This window comes from Pundamilia nyererei, unplaced genomic scaffold, assembly GCF_000239375.1.
Source record: "Pundamilia nyererei isolate P.nyererei 1_Seehausen unplaced genomic scaffold, PunNye1.0 scaffold00065, whole genome shotgun sequence".
NCBI lineage: Eukaryota > Metazoa > Chordata > Actinopteri > Cichliformes > Cichlidae > Pundamilia > Pundamilia nyererei.
This window is the reverse complement of record NW_005187466.1, coordinates 469,707-487,526: the sequence shown is the minus strand read 5'-3', so window position 1 is coordinate 487,526 and position 17,820 is coordinate 469,707. Positions and strand designations below refer to the sequence as shown.

At 41.1% G+C, this 17,820-nt stretch overlaps 2 protein-coding genes across 2 annotated transcripts in view; both read left to right on the top strand.

The window, feature by feature from the left end:
• Nucleotides 1-13,906, top strand: part of mri1 (methylthioribose-1-phosphate isomerase 1) — a 15,422-nt gene extending 1,516 nt beyond the window's left edge. The window contains exons 2-6 of the mRNA XM_005735695.2: nt 41-264; nt 5,853-6,022; nt 6,111-6,287; nt 6,373-6,597; nt 8,771-13,906. Of these exons, the coding sequence (XP_005735752.1) occupies nt 41-264; nt 5,853-6,022; nt 6,111-6,287; nt 6,373-6,597; nt 8,771-8,904 (930 nt within the window). The 3' untranslated portion in view covers nt 8,905-13,906. The remainder of the gene's footprint in view (nt 1-40; nt 265-5,852; nt 6,023-6,110; nt 6,288-6,372; nt 6,598-8,770) is intronic.
• A 1,728-nt stretch (nt 13,907-15,634) lies between these two features.
• cunh19orf53 (chromosome unknown C19orf53 homolog) lies at nt 15,635-17,415 on the top strand. Its single transcript, XM_005735694.1, has 3 exons — nt 15,635-15,773; nt 17,033-17,088; nt 17,186-17,415. The coding sequence occupies exons 1-3, from the start codon at nt 15,686-15,688 to the stop codon at nt 17,330-17,332; spliced, it is 291 nt and encodes a 96-aa protein (XP_005735751.1). The 5' UTR covers nt 15,635-15,685; the 3' UTR covers nt 17,333-17,415.
• The last annotated feature ends 405 nt before the right edge of the window (nt 17,416-17,820 follow it).

The following is a 17,820-nucleotide window of genomic DNA, read 5'->3' as shown; positions in this document are numbered from 1 at the left end:
TGATGATGATGACTACTGTCCTCTTCCTTTTATCCTCCAGGTGCGCGGGGCTCCGGCCATCGCCATCGTTGGCTGTCTCAGCTTGGCCGTGGAGCTGCGGGCAGGCGCCGGAGGTGACGACCCTGTGACCTTCATCAGGGAGTCTCTGTGTCACCTGACCTCAGCGAGGCCCACCGCCGTCAACATGGGCCGCGCCGCCCGCGAGCTGATGGAGTTTGCAGAGAATGAGAGTATGGAGAAGAACTCTGAGCAGCTCAGAGAAAGGTAGACAGCAATTTGCGGTTTGTTGGTTATGTTTGATATGTTTTGTAAAATCAATGGAGTCACATTTAATTAATCGGATAACAGACAGTATTCTTCTTCGGGTCCTGCACGTCTGTTACTCCGGGACCTGTAGGCCACCTTACACTGATCAATCCCAACCAAAATCTTTGGCTGGTTTCTCAACTTCTAATCTACCTTAAAAAAACCTCTCTGTGGAGTAATTGATACATTTCTGCTGTTATGATCAGCGATTCACATGCATGCTGCTGATCCACATTTTTGATGATAGTTTCACATTACTTCCTGGTCTACTGATGGTGGTTTGGGGTCAGAAAACGCAGCAGTGTGCCAGTAAAGATGAGCAGGATGAAGTGCACAACAGGAGTGGGGGATGATGTCTGTATAGCAGTATATACCGGTACTGCATTGTTTCTTTGAAGGTTTGCAGGGGCTCTTAAGGAGTTCCCTCTCTCTTTGAGGTGTTGGACCAATGGGCAGTGATCTCGTGGGTTGCTGGTGGTTAGAGTGATTTTAAATTAATTGTATTTTTTAAAGCATGTTTTCTTCGCTAATGCATTAAAGCAGCACTGTTATTATTATTCCCTTTGATGTCAGAGTCTCCACATGTGGCTGACATATGAGATGCACATACCTTCTGTGCTATTTAAAATGAATGTGAGGAGCAGCTACAGTGAAACGTCGGGCGGTGTTTGTCTGTTGACTTTGCGTGTTTGATTTTTAAATTAGAACTTAATGTAAACACGTTTGCAGAGACTCTCGCTCGTCTCATCTCCTGAACTTTTTGTTTCACGGTGTGTGCATTTGCGAGTAAAAGACAAGTGGAGGACACTCATGGGAGCTTTTTTACACTCAAAAACGGACTAAAAAAACTGGTTGAACCAAAAAAAAAAAAATGTAAATAATCAGGTGAATCTTCTCAGTATCTGTTCAGCTGATGTAAATCCACTTTTAGTCCCTAATTACAGCTGGATAGATCATTCTTCATTGTTTACGCAAACGGCTCTCACGCCGGCCTTTGTCTTCATGCTTTAAGTGAAAAATAAACTCACAGGGTTTCTGTCTTACCAGCACTGGTAGCTCACTTCTGGATTTTTTTGGATCACAGTGTTTGCATTATGGAGGTGGATTAACAAGTTAACCATGTCCCTGTTAGCCACACACAGAAGCACAAAAATGCTATGGAAAAAAAGACATTCCAGCCTTTTCCCTTTTTAAGGATATTTGTTTTAATTGTATCTTGGACATCTTGCTTGGATTGTATTACAGAATCAATGGATTGTGTTAATATTATTCTTGTCTGCAACATACCGTGATCGTATCGTGAGTTCTGGTACTTCCCTTGGACTGGTGTTATGTCATGCGAGAGATTACTCCGTTCCCCGGCATTGGCCACGTGATGGACAATCAGTTAGATAGTCGATGACTGACAGATGTTCTAGATCTTCTACAGGCTTATAAAGAGTTCACCTGATCGGAGAAACGCTTTGTGTGGTCTGGTTTATGATTTCACACCCAAATCAACATGGCAGCTTAACTGAAAACTTTCTCATAATGGACAAATGTATTTTTTGAAATCATTTGGTATCACAAATACTCCATGCAGTTGTTGAAGTTATCTTTATTTGAGATGGACATTGACTAGTTTTACAGATTTTCAGTAGTTTCCACCAGACCGGTTTGGGGTTTGTGGCCTGCTGTTAGGCACACAGTGAGAGCTTGGTTCATGTTGTTCACAGTAAGTCGGTCTTGGTTCGAGTTGGACACTGCTAGAGGTGCCATTTAACTTTTATGGAGAGAATTTTCATTCTTGTGGGTCTTCTGCTTTCATTAAATGATGACCTCCAGCTTACACTGGGGCATTTTCCAGCTGAGAGTGACAAGCAAAGAATGAGAATTGGCACCGCCAAACCCTAAAAAAGGTGGAGTGCTGTCTTCGGGTTTGGGAAAAGTTGCAGAAAATGGATTGATGGATGTGTCTGTGTAGGCTTTCATGACATACAGTGGATTCCTGAATCCCAGGTATTTTGAACTCGCACCCACACCTCGCCTTATGTGACCTCAATAGCTCGCACAATGGCGGGGTGGGGCAATATCTCAGAGGTTTTAGTCGTCGGCCACGGTGATGGTAATTACCCAAACCACCTTGGCTCATGCAATGACTCGTGTGACCAAGATTGGGTTAACGGCTCTTAGAAACGCCTCCAAACAGGACAGACCCCACTAGGGGTTTATGACCTGGGACTCTCTGAAAGTTACGCCTCTTATCCAAGATGTTTCTTCAGTTCTAAAACGTCTTCAACAAAACAAAGACAAAAAAACTCCTAAAGACATCCAGTTACCTTCTTTCCAACATTTGAGGTGGGAAATAAGCCACGTGGTCTTTGGGTCCTAACAATGATTCAAAGATTTGCAGATTTCCTTGTTTTGCATAAAGTAGTGGGTAACTTGCTGGAAATGCAGAGCTATGTGGACACATGCCTTCACTCTGTGATTTGCACATCTGCTAAAGAATGGTTCAAACTGTGAATAGCTGGCTTTGTAAAAGTTTCATCAGGAACAAAAAAACATTTGCATTTTAAAAACGTTCATTTATCTAAAGGATTCACAGACTTTATGCTGTTGAATGCAGAAGCAAAATTGCCAACTGATATTGACAGATATTAATATTTGGCGATATCTGACATCAGGTGAGATTTTCTTAATTCAGACATGCGTAACAAACACACTTCACTTTTTTTATGTGTACTTATTTATATATCGGTGCTGTTCAGCAATAATCTTTTTTTGCCACAGCAAATCATGAATTACTCGTTTACACTCAGCCCCACTGCTCGGATCAAAGAGTTTCCTCTGGTAGATAAACTATGCAGCATCAATGCTCATAACATGATTGAATGGCGTTTTTCCTGTCTGTTCTTTACTTTTTCCATTTTCATTTATTGGCCATCATAAACGTCGATACGAGCATATCCGCAAATAGTAGGGCTGTTCGATATAACGATATATGTCGGATGACGATATAAAAACGTCTATCGTTTCATTTTACGCTATCGTTTGTTTCGTGGTGTCGCAAAATAAACTGTTCACGGCAATATTTTTTATATCGTTTTGATGGTCACTGTAGTGGCTATATTAATTTCTTAAAGTTCTCTCTTTCTCTTACATTTAATATAACCACACTACAGACGGACAAGCACCTGTTTTTATGGGTTGTCGTTAGCAACAACGACGGTAACATCATCGCATGTCCGCTTGTTTATTTTCCACATAAAACTTTCACAATAAAGCTCAAGATCCTGTTGAGAATTTTCAAAATAAATGGAATCACGTGAAAAAGTATGCCGAGTATTGACGGATGAGAAGCAAAAAAAAAAAAAGAGTCGTCAGGTGCTAAAAAATAAACTTTAGACTCAAACATTAGAACAGGCTTTCCCCGCAGCACGCCGTGTAATAAATACTCACAAAGAAAACGGCGGCGTTATAAGCTATGTCTAAAAATGTATCGTTTCATGCATCGGTTAAAACACTCGACTCCAGGTACATGACGCCCAGCTGGAAACACTTCACCTACCTGAGATTCACAGAATTTACAGAAAATATTAAATTTTTTGTGATTTATATCGTTATCGGACGATAGATGTTTTATATCGGGATATGAGATTTAGGTCATATTGCACAGCCCTAGCAAATAGTTTTCTCTTTTACCTCAGAAGGGTTAAATGAGAATACAAAAAATAAATGAAAAAGTAAAGCTAGTGTCAGCCACACCGATATATCGGTCAGGCTCCACTGTCAGCTTTTCAGTTGTTTGCTCTGTATGAACTTGTTCTGTTACATGAAATCATCTCGGCTCTTCAGTTTTCCTCCTGAATGGTGTCTCCCGAGTTAGTTGCTGCTGTAACACTTCCTCATTTAACACCAGCTGCAGGTGTCTTGCTGAAGAAGTTGCAGAAGCTATCGGATCAGTTGTGAAGTGAAAATTGGAAAGCATCAATAGTATACATTTTTGCAGCTTATTAGTGTTAAAACCCAATTATCGAGTGGTAATTTTTACAGGGTTCACTTGTTAAATAGTGATTGAATAGCAATTTGATTCGTTTTTATTTTCAGATAAGTGGAAAAGAACACGTGTGAAAGACATTGGTGTTTCTTGGTGACGGAAAACGTTCAGTCTAGGTGGATGATGTCTGTCAGAGGCAGATGATGCAGCTTGTTTTTGACAGAAGGGAGTGATCTACTTTACAGTAATCCCGGCCTCAAGGCAGCGATTCACTTAAATTTTATGCAGAAAGCTACGTAGAGTTAAAAGAAGACAATCCTGGTGCCAAAGCATGAATCGATATTTACTGCAGTTGCACCAATACATGCATTTCATGGTAACTGTTCCAGTTAAGAAGCAAGTGTTTCAGTTCATCAGTCACTGGCCTCTATGCTTATCATTGATTGAATGTTTTCCTGACTTTCGTGTCAGTGGGCTGAACATAAGGGGGCCCTCGTCTTCGTCACTGTTTTTTGGTCAGGGATCAAAGTAACGACATGTCAGTCGTTAGCATCCACTCAAAGGAATTTGTTGAAAACAGGCACTTTTTTAACAGGTATTTTAATTGACCTTTAAGCTGGTATTGTGCAGCACGCTCGTTATAATTTGCTTTCAAGGAGTCAAAAGGTCTCTTTGGACGTTGGCTGCTTTTTCACTCTTTTTGCACTTTTTACCTGAACATTTTCGGAGGTTTGTTCGTTAAGCCACTTGGAACACTGACTTACGAGTCATTCGAGCCCTGTCCAAACAAAGTGTCCGTTTAAAGACTGAGGAAACTGAAAAGGTGACTAGCTCCCTTCCCACGTGTGAAATAAATATGTTAGATTTCCATTACAAAGCAGTGAGTCACATTGCTTGGGGTGACTGTAGCTCAGAGACCTGGTCAGGTAGAGCAGGTCACCCACTAATGGAGAGGATAGTAGTTTGATCCCTGCATGCCACATATCCTTAGGCAAGGTACTAACCCCAAGTTACTCTCTGAGTGTGAATGTTAGATACAAAGCACTTAAGCATAGAAAAGTGATTGTGTGACTGGGTGAATGAGGCGTATTTGTTTAAAGTGTACAGTAGAAAAGCTCTATATAAGAACCCGTCCATTCATCTGAGAATAAGTTGGGCTAAAGAGAAACACTGTAGTGGTGGAGTGAAAGACCTTGCAGGTAACCATGGAAGATTTATGTTACTTTAAACTTGGTGTGGTTTGAATTGTGGGCCAGTCTCCAAAAAAAACTTGTGCAAGTGTTTACTTGATAATGCGTGTCTGCAAGGTAGGAATCGAGACTGTGCAGCAAGAATAATGTAAGAAAGTGAGAGAAAATGAGGGAGATGTGGCACAGCTATGGCAGAAAAAGAGAAGGAACAGCATGAAGAAAAAGATTGTGTATGAGAAAAGCGGAGAAAGCAAAGTCATGACAAACAGAAACACAAAGCCGTATTGCTCCTGCAGATATGATGGACACATTGAGCCCACAGTGGCAGACATATATCCTCTTCTCAATTCCCACCTCTTGTGGCCCCCCTCCTGCAGTGTAATTGCCTGGATCGAAGACATGCTGGAGCGTGACGTCAATGACAACAGGAAGATCGGTAACTATGGAGCTCAGCACATCCTTTCTGGCGTCCCCAGGGACTCGGTGACCATCCTCACACACTGCAACACCGGCTCGCTGGCCACAGCTGGATACGGGACGGCGCTGGGTGAGACTGGAGCGCTGGCTCTGAATGAGAAAAGAAGGTGGTTGTTGAAATATTTAGAGCACTGTAACTGATACGAGTCTGTGTGTAGGCGTGGTGAGAAGCCTCCACGCGCTGGGCAGGCTGAAGCGCGTGTACTGCACAGAGACGAGGCCGTACAACCAGGGGTCCAGACTGACGGCGTACGAGGCTGTAGCGGAGGGAATCCCTGCCACGCTTATAACGGACAGCATGGCAGCTCTCACCATGAGGGAGATGGACATCACAGGTGTGTGTTTGTGTCCCATCACGTCTCCTTCACTTCACTAAAACCTCTTTTCTTAAGACTTCCTTTCTGCTGTTTTCTCCCTCAGCTGTGGTGGTGGGTGCAGACAGGGTGGTTGCTAACGGTGACACAGCCAACAAGGTCGGCACGTACCAGCTGGCCATCGCCGCTAAGCACCATGGGATACCTTTCTATGTGGCGGCACCCAGCACGTCGTGTGACCTGAGTCTGGAGAGCGGGAGGGACATCATTATTGAAGTGCGCCCCCCCGAGGAACTCACTTCTATAAACGGGGTTCCCATCGCTGCCCCAGGTAAGGCGTGAGGGATGTCTGTGCAGAGAGAGCACTTAAATAAGCGCGAGCTCGGTAGAGTATCGACAGGAAAGCATCAAGGTTGGAGAGGAGATGAGCTTGGCCCAGTTCCAAAGTCAGCCCAGAGGCTTAAGCACCGAACACACTCAGAGTTAAATTGGCATCACATGAAACGTAAGTGCCAGAGTGAAGGAGGCTGTTAGCTCATATGTCCTGCACAGAGGCGCCCTGTGGCCACTAATGTGCACACAAAGTTCTCCTGTCATCGTCCTTTTTATTTTCTCGCCGGGTTTTCTTTCTTGAACTTTCTTGCAGGCCATTTATGCGTCTTTAGTAGTCAGTGGCATGATAGAGATAAGAGAACAGAGTCATTTTCACACATGCACCACCGCCCACAGAGGTGTACGTGACACCGCAAATGTCAGACGCATTCAGGTGGGACTTTAACTGGTTTTTAACCTCTCAGCTCTCCAGTACAAAGTCTGTGTGATGTCATGTGCTGCTGAACAAATTATGGCGCTAACAGTCCGGCGCATTCAGCGCTAGTGAGTGGGTGTCATGTGTCTAGCTGCCTCTACATGGGGAGCTCCTTTCAGCTGAACCGCATGCATCTGAAGCAGACTGTTTACTGCTCTGCGCTGCATTACAGAAAGAACAACTGTGCAAAGCTGGCCAAAGTTCATGTGTGGAAATGGCCTGTGCTTGGACAGAAACACAGTGGAAATGTGTGAGGGCAAACTAAAGCCTGGATTATCAGTAAATATATTAATGCTATGCACTTTGGAGTGCTCAGAGCAGCCCTACTGAGCTCAAGTGCCCATATACCTTACGGCTGAAGCCCAGGTTTGAGTCCGACTTGCAGCCCTTTGGACCTGAGTCTGAGTCTGTCGGATCAAACCTTGAAAATGTATTTTAGTTGAGTTTGTGAGAGCTTAGTTGAGTCATTTAATCTCTAGGTACCCAGTGACATCACAGTAATTGTGCTGAATTAATGAGTACACAGGCCCGCGGGGACGAGGATGTGTGCTTGCACATTCGTTTTTTCCACTCTTTAACTTTCCCCACAGACTTTAATAATTATGAATTAACCTTTAGTTAAGGTTTTGGTGTACTAGAACCACACTGTTGCAGTCGTTAAACATTCCTTTACCACAGTAAAGAAATGCGTAACGAGCAGTGCGGGGTGTAGTCCTGCTGCTGTTTGAAGGAATAATAAACCCGAGACAGAAAGCAGGTTCAACAAACTCTGAGTCTAACTGTGGGAGACTCTGAATATCCAGAAAGGCTGATCAGACTTAGTTAAATCAACTCTGAGTATGTTCACCCTTATTGTAGCGCGATTAGGGAAAGAAAGCTATTATAAGTGGAGCTCCGATACTATGATTTACCCCGGCGACAGGTAAATATAGAGCACAGCCTCCATTTTAATCCAGTGTACTGAGAAATATGAACACGTTTCACTTAAAACCATGATGTTTCGTTTAAAAACGAGAGGGCAGTCCACTCAGCGTCCACTCAGTCATCGCTTACCCACTTTCAGTTTGTATTAACAGGAAAAGACGGAAAACCTAACAAAAACGTACATTTTTAAAATGATTCTGCTTCTGACCGGGACAAAAATGCAGTAACAGCAACTGTAAATAAGAGTATGTTTTATTATGACCTACTTGTAGTTTTTGTACATAAGTAAGACTGATTCGGGTCTTTTCGAGTGGAAAAGATGTCAAACTTTAAGCTTTTTGGGCGTCTGTTTTGGTTGGCAGTATTTAATGATAATTTAATCCTAAGTGTGGAGACAGTGTTCGAAAACTCACATTAAGGCACATTATTTCAGACATAGTCTTAAAGTTATTCAAGCCTCTTTTTGACTCAGGAATCTTCACATCTTCAATATGACGAGACTGTTTTTCATCACAGCAACAGATTGCGACACATGATTATTCATATTGATGATAGATTTTTATTTTTTAAATCAATCTTCATCTTGTTGTTTAAATCAATGTTTAAACAACTGACAAGGAGCACGTTGGGCTCAGTGTCAGACCGTTCAACTGGGTTTTAATTCTCAATATTGTGTTCAGTACAGCTAGCTTACGCGTTAGTGCACTTGCATTATAATAACCTGTGAATTGTGTTGTGTGACTAACACCTCATTCCCGGACGCTTCCTGCAGGTATCGAAGTGTGGAACCCGGCCTTCGACGTGACCCCTCACCAGCTCATCACAGGGGGCATCATCACAGAGCTGGGAGTCTTCCTCCCCTCTGAGCTCCAGGCGGCGCTCACCGGCCGCCTCACTGCCCTCTAGAGCCACTCGGCTCCTCCTGCTGGTCCGTGCGCACCACTGCACGTTTACGTCACACTAAGAGACACTTTCTCATCATCACAGACGCCGCACAGTTGTATTTCTAATTGAATTTTGTTCAATACACAGTCACTGTTGCATTCAGTGGTGCACACAGGGGGAAAAAAAAATCTTGTTTGTCACTTTTCCACATACACAGCTACATAGAGTCTCACTGCAGGGAGTCGAGTAGCCACACACGTGCGGTCTCCCCTTTCTTTTAAATCCCTGTTCTGTCTTTACCTTTCACCTCCAAAGCTTTCCATTGCATCTGTCATTGTCTCTTTCAGCCTCTCTCTCTTTCCAAATGGCTTCTGTACCAATAAAAAAAAAAAGCTCAGCTGGACTCGAACCCAGAAATTCAATTTGGCAAACAAACCTATATGCGACCTTACGAAAGTCACATTGTAACAACTTAAAGAATAAAACGAAAGCCTAAATAGCACGACTGGTTCTTTAATTTGAAACAAGTCGTGGTTTCTAAAATGCTGCTACCTACTTGTAAATATATATATCCTTGCTGGTAGTGTGTACATATGTAGAAACTAACCCCCGCTCGTGAAACGCGCCGCTTTTTCATCCAAATAAGCGGTTATGTAAAAAATACATTTCGCATCTAAAAATGTTATATTAACATTTCATTTCTTTTGCTCAGTGTAGGAACTTTTTTGTAATAGACAAATTCACATTTTTAGCTCATAGTCTTAATATGGAAGAATTTTGTGTGTCAAAATAATTGAACGATCGGTCACGCTAGTCAGCTGAAGCCTTTAACGTCACATGGCTACTTTTATACCTCACTCCTTATTTGCGTTTTGCTCTTCCCAGTTATACTGTATCATACCACACATGTACTCTCGTAATAGACTTGTATAAACTGATCAGCCACAGCATTAAAACCACCTGCAGAAACGGGTCCAGATCGGTCTCTTTCTGATGCATCCCGCGGCCGCTCGATCAGATTTAGACCCGGGGAGTTTGGAGGCTGGTCAGCACTTTGGGCTGCCTGTCACCCTTCTCTGTAAGGAAGAATCATTAAAAAAAAATAGGAGTTAAAGGAGTAGTTTGCCTCAAAATTAAGGTTTAGTTGTTGGCTTGTGTGCACATCAGTCAAGACTTTAAAATAATTTTTCGATGTCAGCTTTCCTGCTTAGAAACGAATCTCTCTCCAGATGGTGCGTTTAACTACATCAGCCTCAACACACGAAAAGCTGCACAAAAAAAGGATTTTTACTCTCACACTTCCTGCTCTGTGTGCAGACGGACACAGCTGACAAGTAGAAGAAAGAGAGAGTTGCTTTGATTTGACTCCAAGCTAATGGTTAGGTTGCTCTGTGACCACAGTGTCATCATAACAAACCGCTTTGCTAACACATCCGCCTTGATGGCTTGTTTTAACATTGGGTTAAGCAGCCTAATGATTATATTCCAAACCATGTGAGTGAAATCTCCAGTGTTCAGTCCTTTGTTGCGTGTCATACACCCACATCTCTGCCTTTATGTCAAGCTGCTCTTAACTGCCAAATAAATACCAAAATACTCTTTTAATATCTCTGTTATTTTGTGTGTTGTTAGTTTGTTTTGCCACTAAAGTGTGGAAAACAAATCAATGCAGTTTTAAAGCCCTCCAGTATTGACATCGTGATGGCGTTTCAAAGTGTCAGAGACACAAAACTTAGTCTAAAGGTGAAGTCTTAGATTTCAGACTAACTAGTTGGGCCATACAAACCTGAGAGACTCACAAATTTAATGTGGGGGTGAGCAGGAGCTGACTGTCTCTTTTTGTGGGGGCATGAACTACTCCTTTATGATGGAGGGCATCTTCTGCGTTATGTACTTTTACGCCACCACCAATGAGAATGTAACATTTAAGTCGTATAAATGTTGTTTTCGTTTGGGGCCGGACGTCAGACACTCAGCCACTTCTTGCCTTTGCGCTCACCTTCGAATGTGTTTCGACCGCTTGGACTAATCCCTCCTCATAAACTCCCAGACATGCTCGCGACTCGCCGAAATCTGTGCCGCGAGCGACTGAAAGCAGGTCGATATCAAGAAGTACACAAAGGTTTTGTTTTTTTTTCTCAGAAGTTATTGTTTGACATTTCTGGCCCCTGAGTTTCTTTTCTCTATCCTGATGAAAGAACTGGACTATAAAGGAAAAATGAATTTCATAATGGTAGGAAATGCCAAACTCGTCTAGTGCTGAAACTATTTGTACAGGAAAAGAATGAATATCCTAACAATATAGCAGTTGTTTAAAGGGAACCTATTATGCTTTTTTCCATATTTTTATTCTTGGGCTCTAGTAGAGTAGATTTGAATGATTCACAGTTAAAAATAGTTCTTGTTTATTTTATTTATCCTCCAGTTCATATGCCATCTGAAACACAAGCCATTTTAGCTCCTGTCCATGGAAGACCTTTAAGAAATCCCTTTATGAGCATCCAGCATTGTAACAATATGTGTGCATTTATAACAGAAAATAAAGCATTTTCACACAAAATACTAGTTGAAATTTTACACCCAATATTTGGACCGTCCTTCAAGTTAGTTGCCAACTTACTAACTGATAAATCCAGCATCGTTAGGCAGACTGATTGATGCAAGCCTGTGTTTGAGGTCTTGTATCGTGATTTGAATGCACTGAATTTTTGCCACCTGGCCTGCGAGCTTACGGTGCATTTGTCGTTGTGAGATGCTTCGTAGAAACATCCCAGACGTCTCTTATCTGCGTGCTGACACCTAATCATTTACCCAAAGTCACCAGGTCCACACTGTTTGCTGCCTTACAGGTGCAGCCTGATTGTAGCTTACTGATGTAAGGCAGTAGTCTCCTCGCTCCGTCCTTCAACAGAGTTCATATCGTGTTGCCAGAGTGCTTAAAGGCTGAGGCAGGCAGTAATATTTTTTTGTGGTTATTAGACAAAAAATCCTTTAATAACCTTTCAGCATATTGTAATTCAAGTGCTCTCAGAGGAAACCAGACCTCTGAACCATCTCTTCACTCTGTTTTCAGGCTTTATTAGATCTAGCCTACGTCTTTGTTCAATCACAGGCCTAATGGCTCCTCTGCAGATGTGCAGAGGAGTCCTTTGCACATACTTCAGATTGTGAAAAGTAGCAGAAATTCCTGAAGGAAAATATGATTTTCAAAATTCACAGCTTGCACTGCGTCGCAGTCTGGTTTTTTGTTTTGTGGTTTTCCTTGTATATTACCTGAAACTTGGCCTTTACTGCATTTACTGACTCGATTAGAGAGATGTCAGAGGTCTGGCCACAGGCACCACCACCTCACACATTGACTGTCTACTACACAACTTCTCTACTCTACAGGACCACAGGGAGGTTCTGAGAAAACATCATTTTAAAAAAACAAAACAAAAAGCTTAACATCGATAATTACGACAGTGTCTATTGTCTATATCTTAAGATATGCTGTAATGTAAGCTCATTCCTTCACTTTCTTCCTCATCAATCATCACCTCTCTCACCCATCAAACCTCAACTCACAAAGATGCTGGTAGGTCACACGCAAGTGTTAAAAAATTTCTTTCGTTTTGTAAAGTTAAAGACTTCATGCTTTTTTTGGGGGAGGGGGGGATTTTAGACAATTTTCCTGACATATGTAGCAATTTTATGGCCCGTTAGATGCGCCGCCTGTCATTTCTGTTTAAGAGGTACAAGATTTTTGTTTGTCTGTAGGTCATGATTATAACTGTTCTGCTGTGGTTTGTTGGTTTATTTCATGATTTCATTGTGATTCCTAGTGACTAGGCCATTAGAGCACCACACTGGGGAGGCCTCCTCAACCATACGCACTACCTCTCCGTCTGCCTGCACGGACTCGAACACTGAAATGCATGAACACAAGCACTTAATGCGCCAGCCTGCAGCAGAGCAGATTGACAAGGTTGATGAAAAGAAATATGGGTTACAATTTTCACTCGTTTGTATCTTGAACGCTAAGTGACAATTAATTTGTGGCGGTGCTTTTAGTTTGCCAAAGTAGCCTAGATTCAGGCTCGTCTGTTATTTTAGGTTGCAGTTGAATTACAATACCTTGCAGATGTCTCGAGTTCTCCCTCATTTCTTTATATTTCACTTCTAATAAGCCACATTTTCTTGTTGTTGTTTTTATTTTATTTTAAGTGGTCTTGAGTAATAGTTCTGTAGGCTTTGTAAAGGTCTTTCAAAGTTCTTCTTGGGACATTGGCTGCTACATAAAATAGTAAAATGGTATATTTGCCCCAGCAATGTGATTCCCGAATAGCTATTAGCCAAAAATTTTGCATATCTCAGCATGGAGTGCTCTGAGTTCTTAAAAAATTTGAGGAAAGTGGACAAAAGAAGAAAAGGCCGGTCTGTAGAAGTGTCTACAGCAGAAAGTGTTTTTTGTCTTATATACTTACATATTTGTTACCATGTTTTCATAAATTGGTGCAGTTATTTCCAATTTCTTAGCAAGATATAAAGAAATGAGGGGTGACTTTTGCACAGTACTGTATTTCTGTATTATGGATTAATGCTTTTTAAGCAGCAGCAATATAATGTCGTATTTTAAAAAGAGATAACGCAGTCCTCTCCTTCCAAAAAGGCCAAAACATGGATAATAATGAGGTGCCAAAATCCAGCGCCGCCTGTCTCGTACTTTCCAAGTTGATTCGATTAATCATAGCAGATGTGTATGCATTATAAAGCGATTGGTGCAGTCTGCATTTACCATGGAGGGAGTGTTGTTCAGATGGCCTCTTTAAGTGCAAGTATGTTGTTGTTGTTGTTGTTGTTGTTGATAATCACCTGGTTTGATTTTGTAACATGTGGAAAGTGTTCTGAACTGTTTTTTTCTTTTTCTTTTTCTTTTATATATTTACGTATATGAATATAATGCTGTAAAGTGCAGTCATAAATTAAGAGATTTCTCTTTCACATCAATAAAGGAAAGAAGTAAAACCACAGCAAAAATGCACAAGTAGAATTTGCCTTTTTGTCATTTATTGAGCAAAATTGTGAATACATGACAGATGACATAAAAAGTAACCAAGTCTTTGGCCTCAGAGGTGCCGATGAGCGGGCTACTATCACCTCACAACAAGGTTCCTGTTTTGAACATGTGTGGGTTTGATTTCTCTCTCCAGAGCATTTCATTCCCAAATACTTGGTCTTTGTCATATGTTCACTGGGAAACTGAGGCCTTTTTGTTAGCAGGCCTCCCATGCAGGTCAAATGTGTAACCAGTGGCTGCAGGATTTTTCTGCAGATTGTTCTGTGAAATTTGGCAGACTGGGGGACATGGGATAAAATTGCTGGGATGGCAGTCCTAGAGGGACAGGAGTTAACAATTCCACCTCACAGCAAGACGTCTATGTTCAAACTCAAGTTAACTTAAACGCTTCCTTCAAGTGTTTAAGTTAACTGGTGATTCTAAACCGTCTGTAGATGTGGACTGAACAGACTATGGCTCTCTTTTCTTTGTGTTAGCTGTGAGGGCCTGGCAACCTGTCCAGTATGTCCAGTATGTGACAAATGCTGTTCAACCAGCATTTGTCACAAGGCAGGCACTGTGGTTGTGTTGGTCCCTTCTGCCACAACAAAGAAATCATCAACAAAACACAAATATCCTTCGTTTTTGTGCTAGGTTTATTTTTTAAATCTCTTGCCAGGCTCAGTGAGCATCCACTACCGTTTATGGCTTCAAGGACTCTTTTGAACTTGGAATAGCGATAGCAGATGTCAGAGGTGTGAAATAAGACTGGTTCCACCTGTCCCTAAAGTACTGGACCTTTAAAAAGGATAACAATGCTAATGACACAAAACCATTAAGGAGTGATTTAAAAAGAAGAAATGGTTGGTCATGGAATCGCTTAAATAAGGTAAGCACAAATGGCCACATATTTTCTAAAAGCTGAATTAAAGCGTTGTTAAAGGTTACAATGAAAATATCACATTATTACATAGAAATCCACCTGAATCAAGGTTTAAGTTGCTCTACAGCTTTGTCACTGCGAGCCGGACAGCACAGACTGTGCAGTCATTTGCAAAATGCAGCAAAAGACTCATCGCCCCGAAATGCAGAACTGATCGCCACAGTAAATCCTTTGTACCGGTGGCAATAAGACTGTACAGCTCTTCCTCACTCTGTAGGTGATTTTCCTAAGACTAATACCAATGTTATTCTGTTCCTTTTCAGACCGTGCAATATCACCCAACAGTACCTTATTGAATATTTGTTTCATCTCCCCATCATACGCTGCTACTCCCTTTATTCAATTGCACAATGTCACCTTCTAGAATCGCCTGCACTGATAGTTAAGTTATTTATTCTCCAGGATATAGTTATATTGTTACTTTGTTAGAGTTATTTGATACTATATTTTGCACTATCCTACTGTATAATACTGTATACTGCTATTCTTATTGTATATCTTATTCATCTGTTCCTCTGTCTCTCCTGCTGCTTTGAGCATATCATATGACAAAAGAATTTCCCTCGGGATAAACAAAGTTATACTTATCTTATTTGCAAGAAGATACTTGAATATCAAGTAAATTAAGTTTAAAAGGGACAAAGTAGGTTTAGACTTAAGTTTATGAAAGTGTTCGTGTGGTTCTAATGCAGCGCTGAACTTCATTTCCAAGGCTGTACTAAACAGCTGTAAGCTGATTAACCAGCAGGTGGCGCTAATGACAAAAAGAAGGCTATAAAGCACCTTTTTATGCAAAGAAGAAAAAACGGAAGGAAGCAAAAATGGCTCAGGGTTCGCAGAAGTTTAAAGCTCAGCGTCCAGGATCCAAAAAACAACAACAGAGCAAACAGAAAGGCCCGAAGAAAGGAGGTATGGCTCTGATTTCTTTCCCTTATGAAGCCCGATGATTAAAAATATTAACAATAACGTGTGAAGTATTTTTAGTCGGTCAGCAGCTCCACCATGTGACCCGCCTGTAAACAGCTGAGCACGTTTCAGATTATTTACCTCAAACATGTGGACAGTCTGTCCAGCACGAATATTTAAACAGCAATGAAACCAGTAACCCACTAAAGCCTTTCAAAAGCACACAAAAATAAATAAGTACAAATAAAAAAAATAAGGGGGTCGAGAGTAAAACAGAAACATCAAATTAGCTTCATGCCTTTGTAAGCAAGCTAGTGACAGATGGATACGGTATTGATGCCACAAGGGAAATGATTGTGTTACAGCAGCAGAATAAAGAATAGAAATAGTACAGTCTACAATAAATAAACAGCATAGTTAAAATGCCACAGGTGCAAAGTACACAGTGCAAGTACTGATATATAGAACAGTGAAAAAAGAGAGTAGTGCACATCACATTAACATATCTATCTCGATAGATAGATATCGATAGATAGATATCGATAGATAGATATACGCACGCACACACATATATATTTATATACATATATATAAAAGAAACGGCTGCAGGAAGGCATAACTCGGAAATATGTGTGTCTTAAGGAGTATTTAGTTGTCACAGAAACTCAGAACTGATGAACTTGTGCAGAAAGGCGGGACAAGTTTGGATGTGATCCAATCAGAATTAATATTGTTAAAAAAAGTCTCCCAAGTTTCCTGTTTTTTTATGAAAATGTGACAAAATGTCAGCACTTGGGAGCGAGAGAAGTGTAAACTTACAGACTTAAATTTCATATCAAGGAAAACTGTAAGCCATGAGGAGCAACTTGAAGTGAACTTTCTGAGGGATGCTTAAGCTGTTTTCTGACGTGTCTTTATTAAAGTCTTAACTAATACATAATGAACATTTTAAAATATGACCTCAATTAGAGTCACAAATGAAGATAAAACACAGTATGCTGTAAGCTTGCCAGTCCTTTGAATGACACGTGAGTGAACACATGTCACAAATGATTTCAAAAGATGGTGATAACAAACATTCAGCTCAAAATTCACTAAATTCATTAACTGCTGTGATGTCATGGTGGCTACATCCATCTTTCATATACAGACTGTAGTTTTTGCAGGGTATACCAAAAAGCGCTTGAGCTCCATCTGATGGACAAACCTTCAGAGTATCTGAAAAAGGAAAGTTGATGTTTGTGACACTTTCTGTTATAAAGGGAGGATCATAGCACCGAAGAAGGCTCAAGTGGTTCAGCAGCAGAAGCTGAAGAAGGTGAAGAGGACAAGTGACAGGAAATCAGAGGAATTTAACAGTGAGTACAGGTCTGAGCTTGACCCGCTTTAACTTGTCTCCAACTCCTCTGCTGAAGGGTCTAGAGGTTGCCATCAGGAACAAGATTGAGCAGGAGGTGACCCAGAAGGCCAGCTCCTCCCTCCACAAGCCGCTGAGTGTGATTAAAACTCCCGAGGCTAAAGGAAACCCTGGAGCAGCCCGTCCTGGAACCAGCTCCAAATAAAACCAGCTCGCTCGAGACCTGAGTCTTCTGGTTTTATATTACAAATTGATTAAAATGAAGTTTGAATGGGTTGCAATTAATATCAAATGTTACATGTCCTGTTTTGTTTTGTTTTTTTGACTGCAAGCTGACTTCCATGTTTTTAAGAAATTAATCCAAAACATTTAGCGATTACACTCACTGGACAGGTTACATCAGGCTGTCACAGGATTTTATCTTTTCCTGCAAAGATAAAATCGACAAAGGAGACAGATTTTTGGTATTCTGTCAGATTATTCTGTAGTTATCACTGTACAGAAAAATTGTATTGTAAAATGTATAAATGGGCTTTATTTGTTTAATTTGTTTAATCTTTTGTGTTGATAGTGTTTTGTCAGCTTGCTTTATAAAACTAAAGATGATCAGTTCACTGTCTCTCTCTAATCTGTTGTGAGAATGTTTACACACTGCACTGTCAATAACTATGAAGCTATATATATATATATATA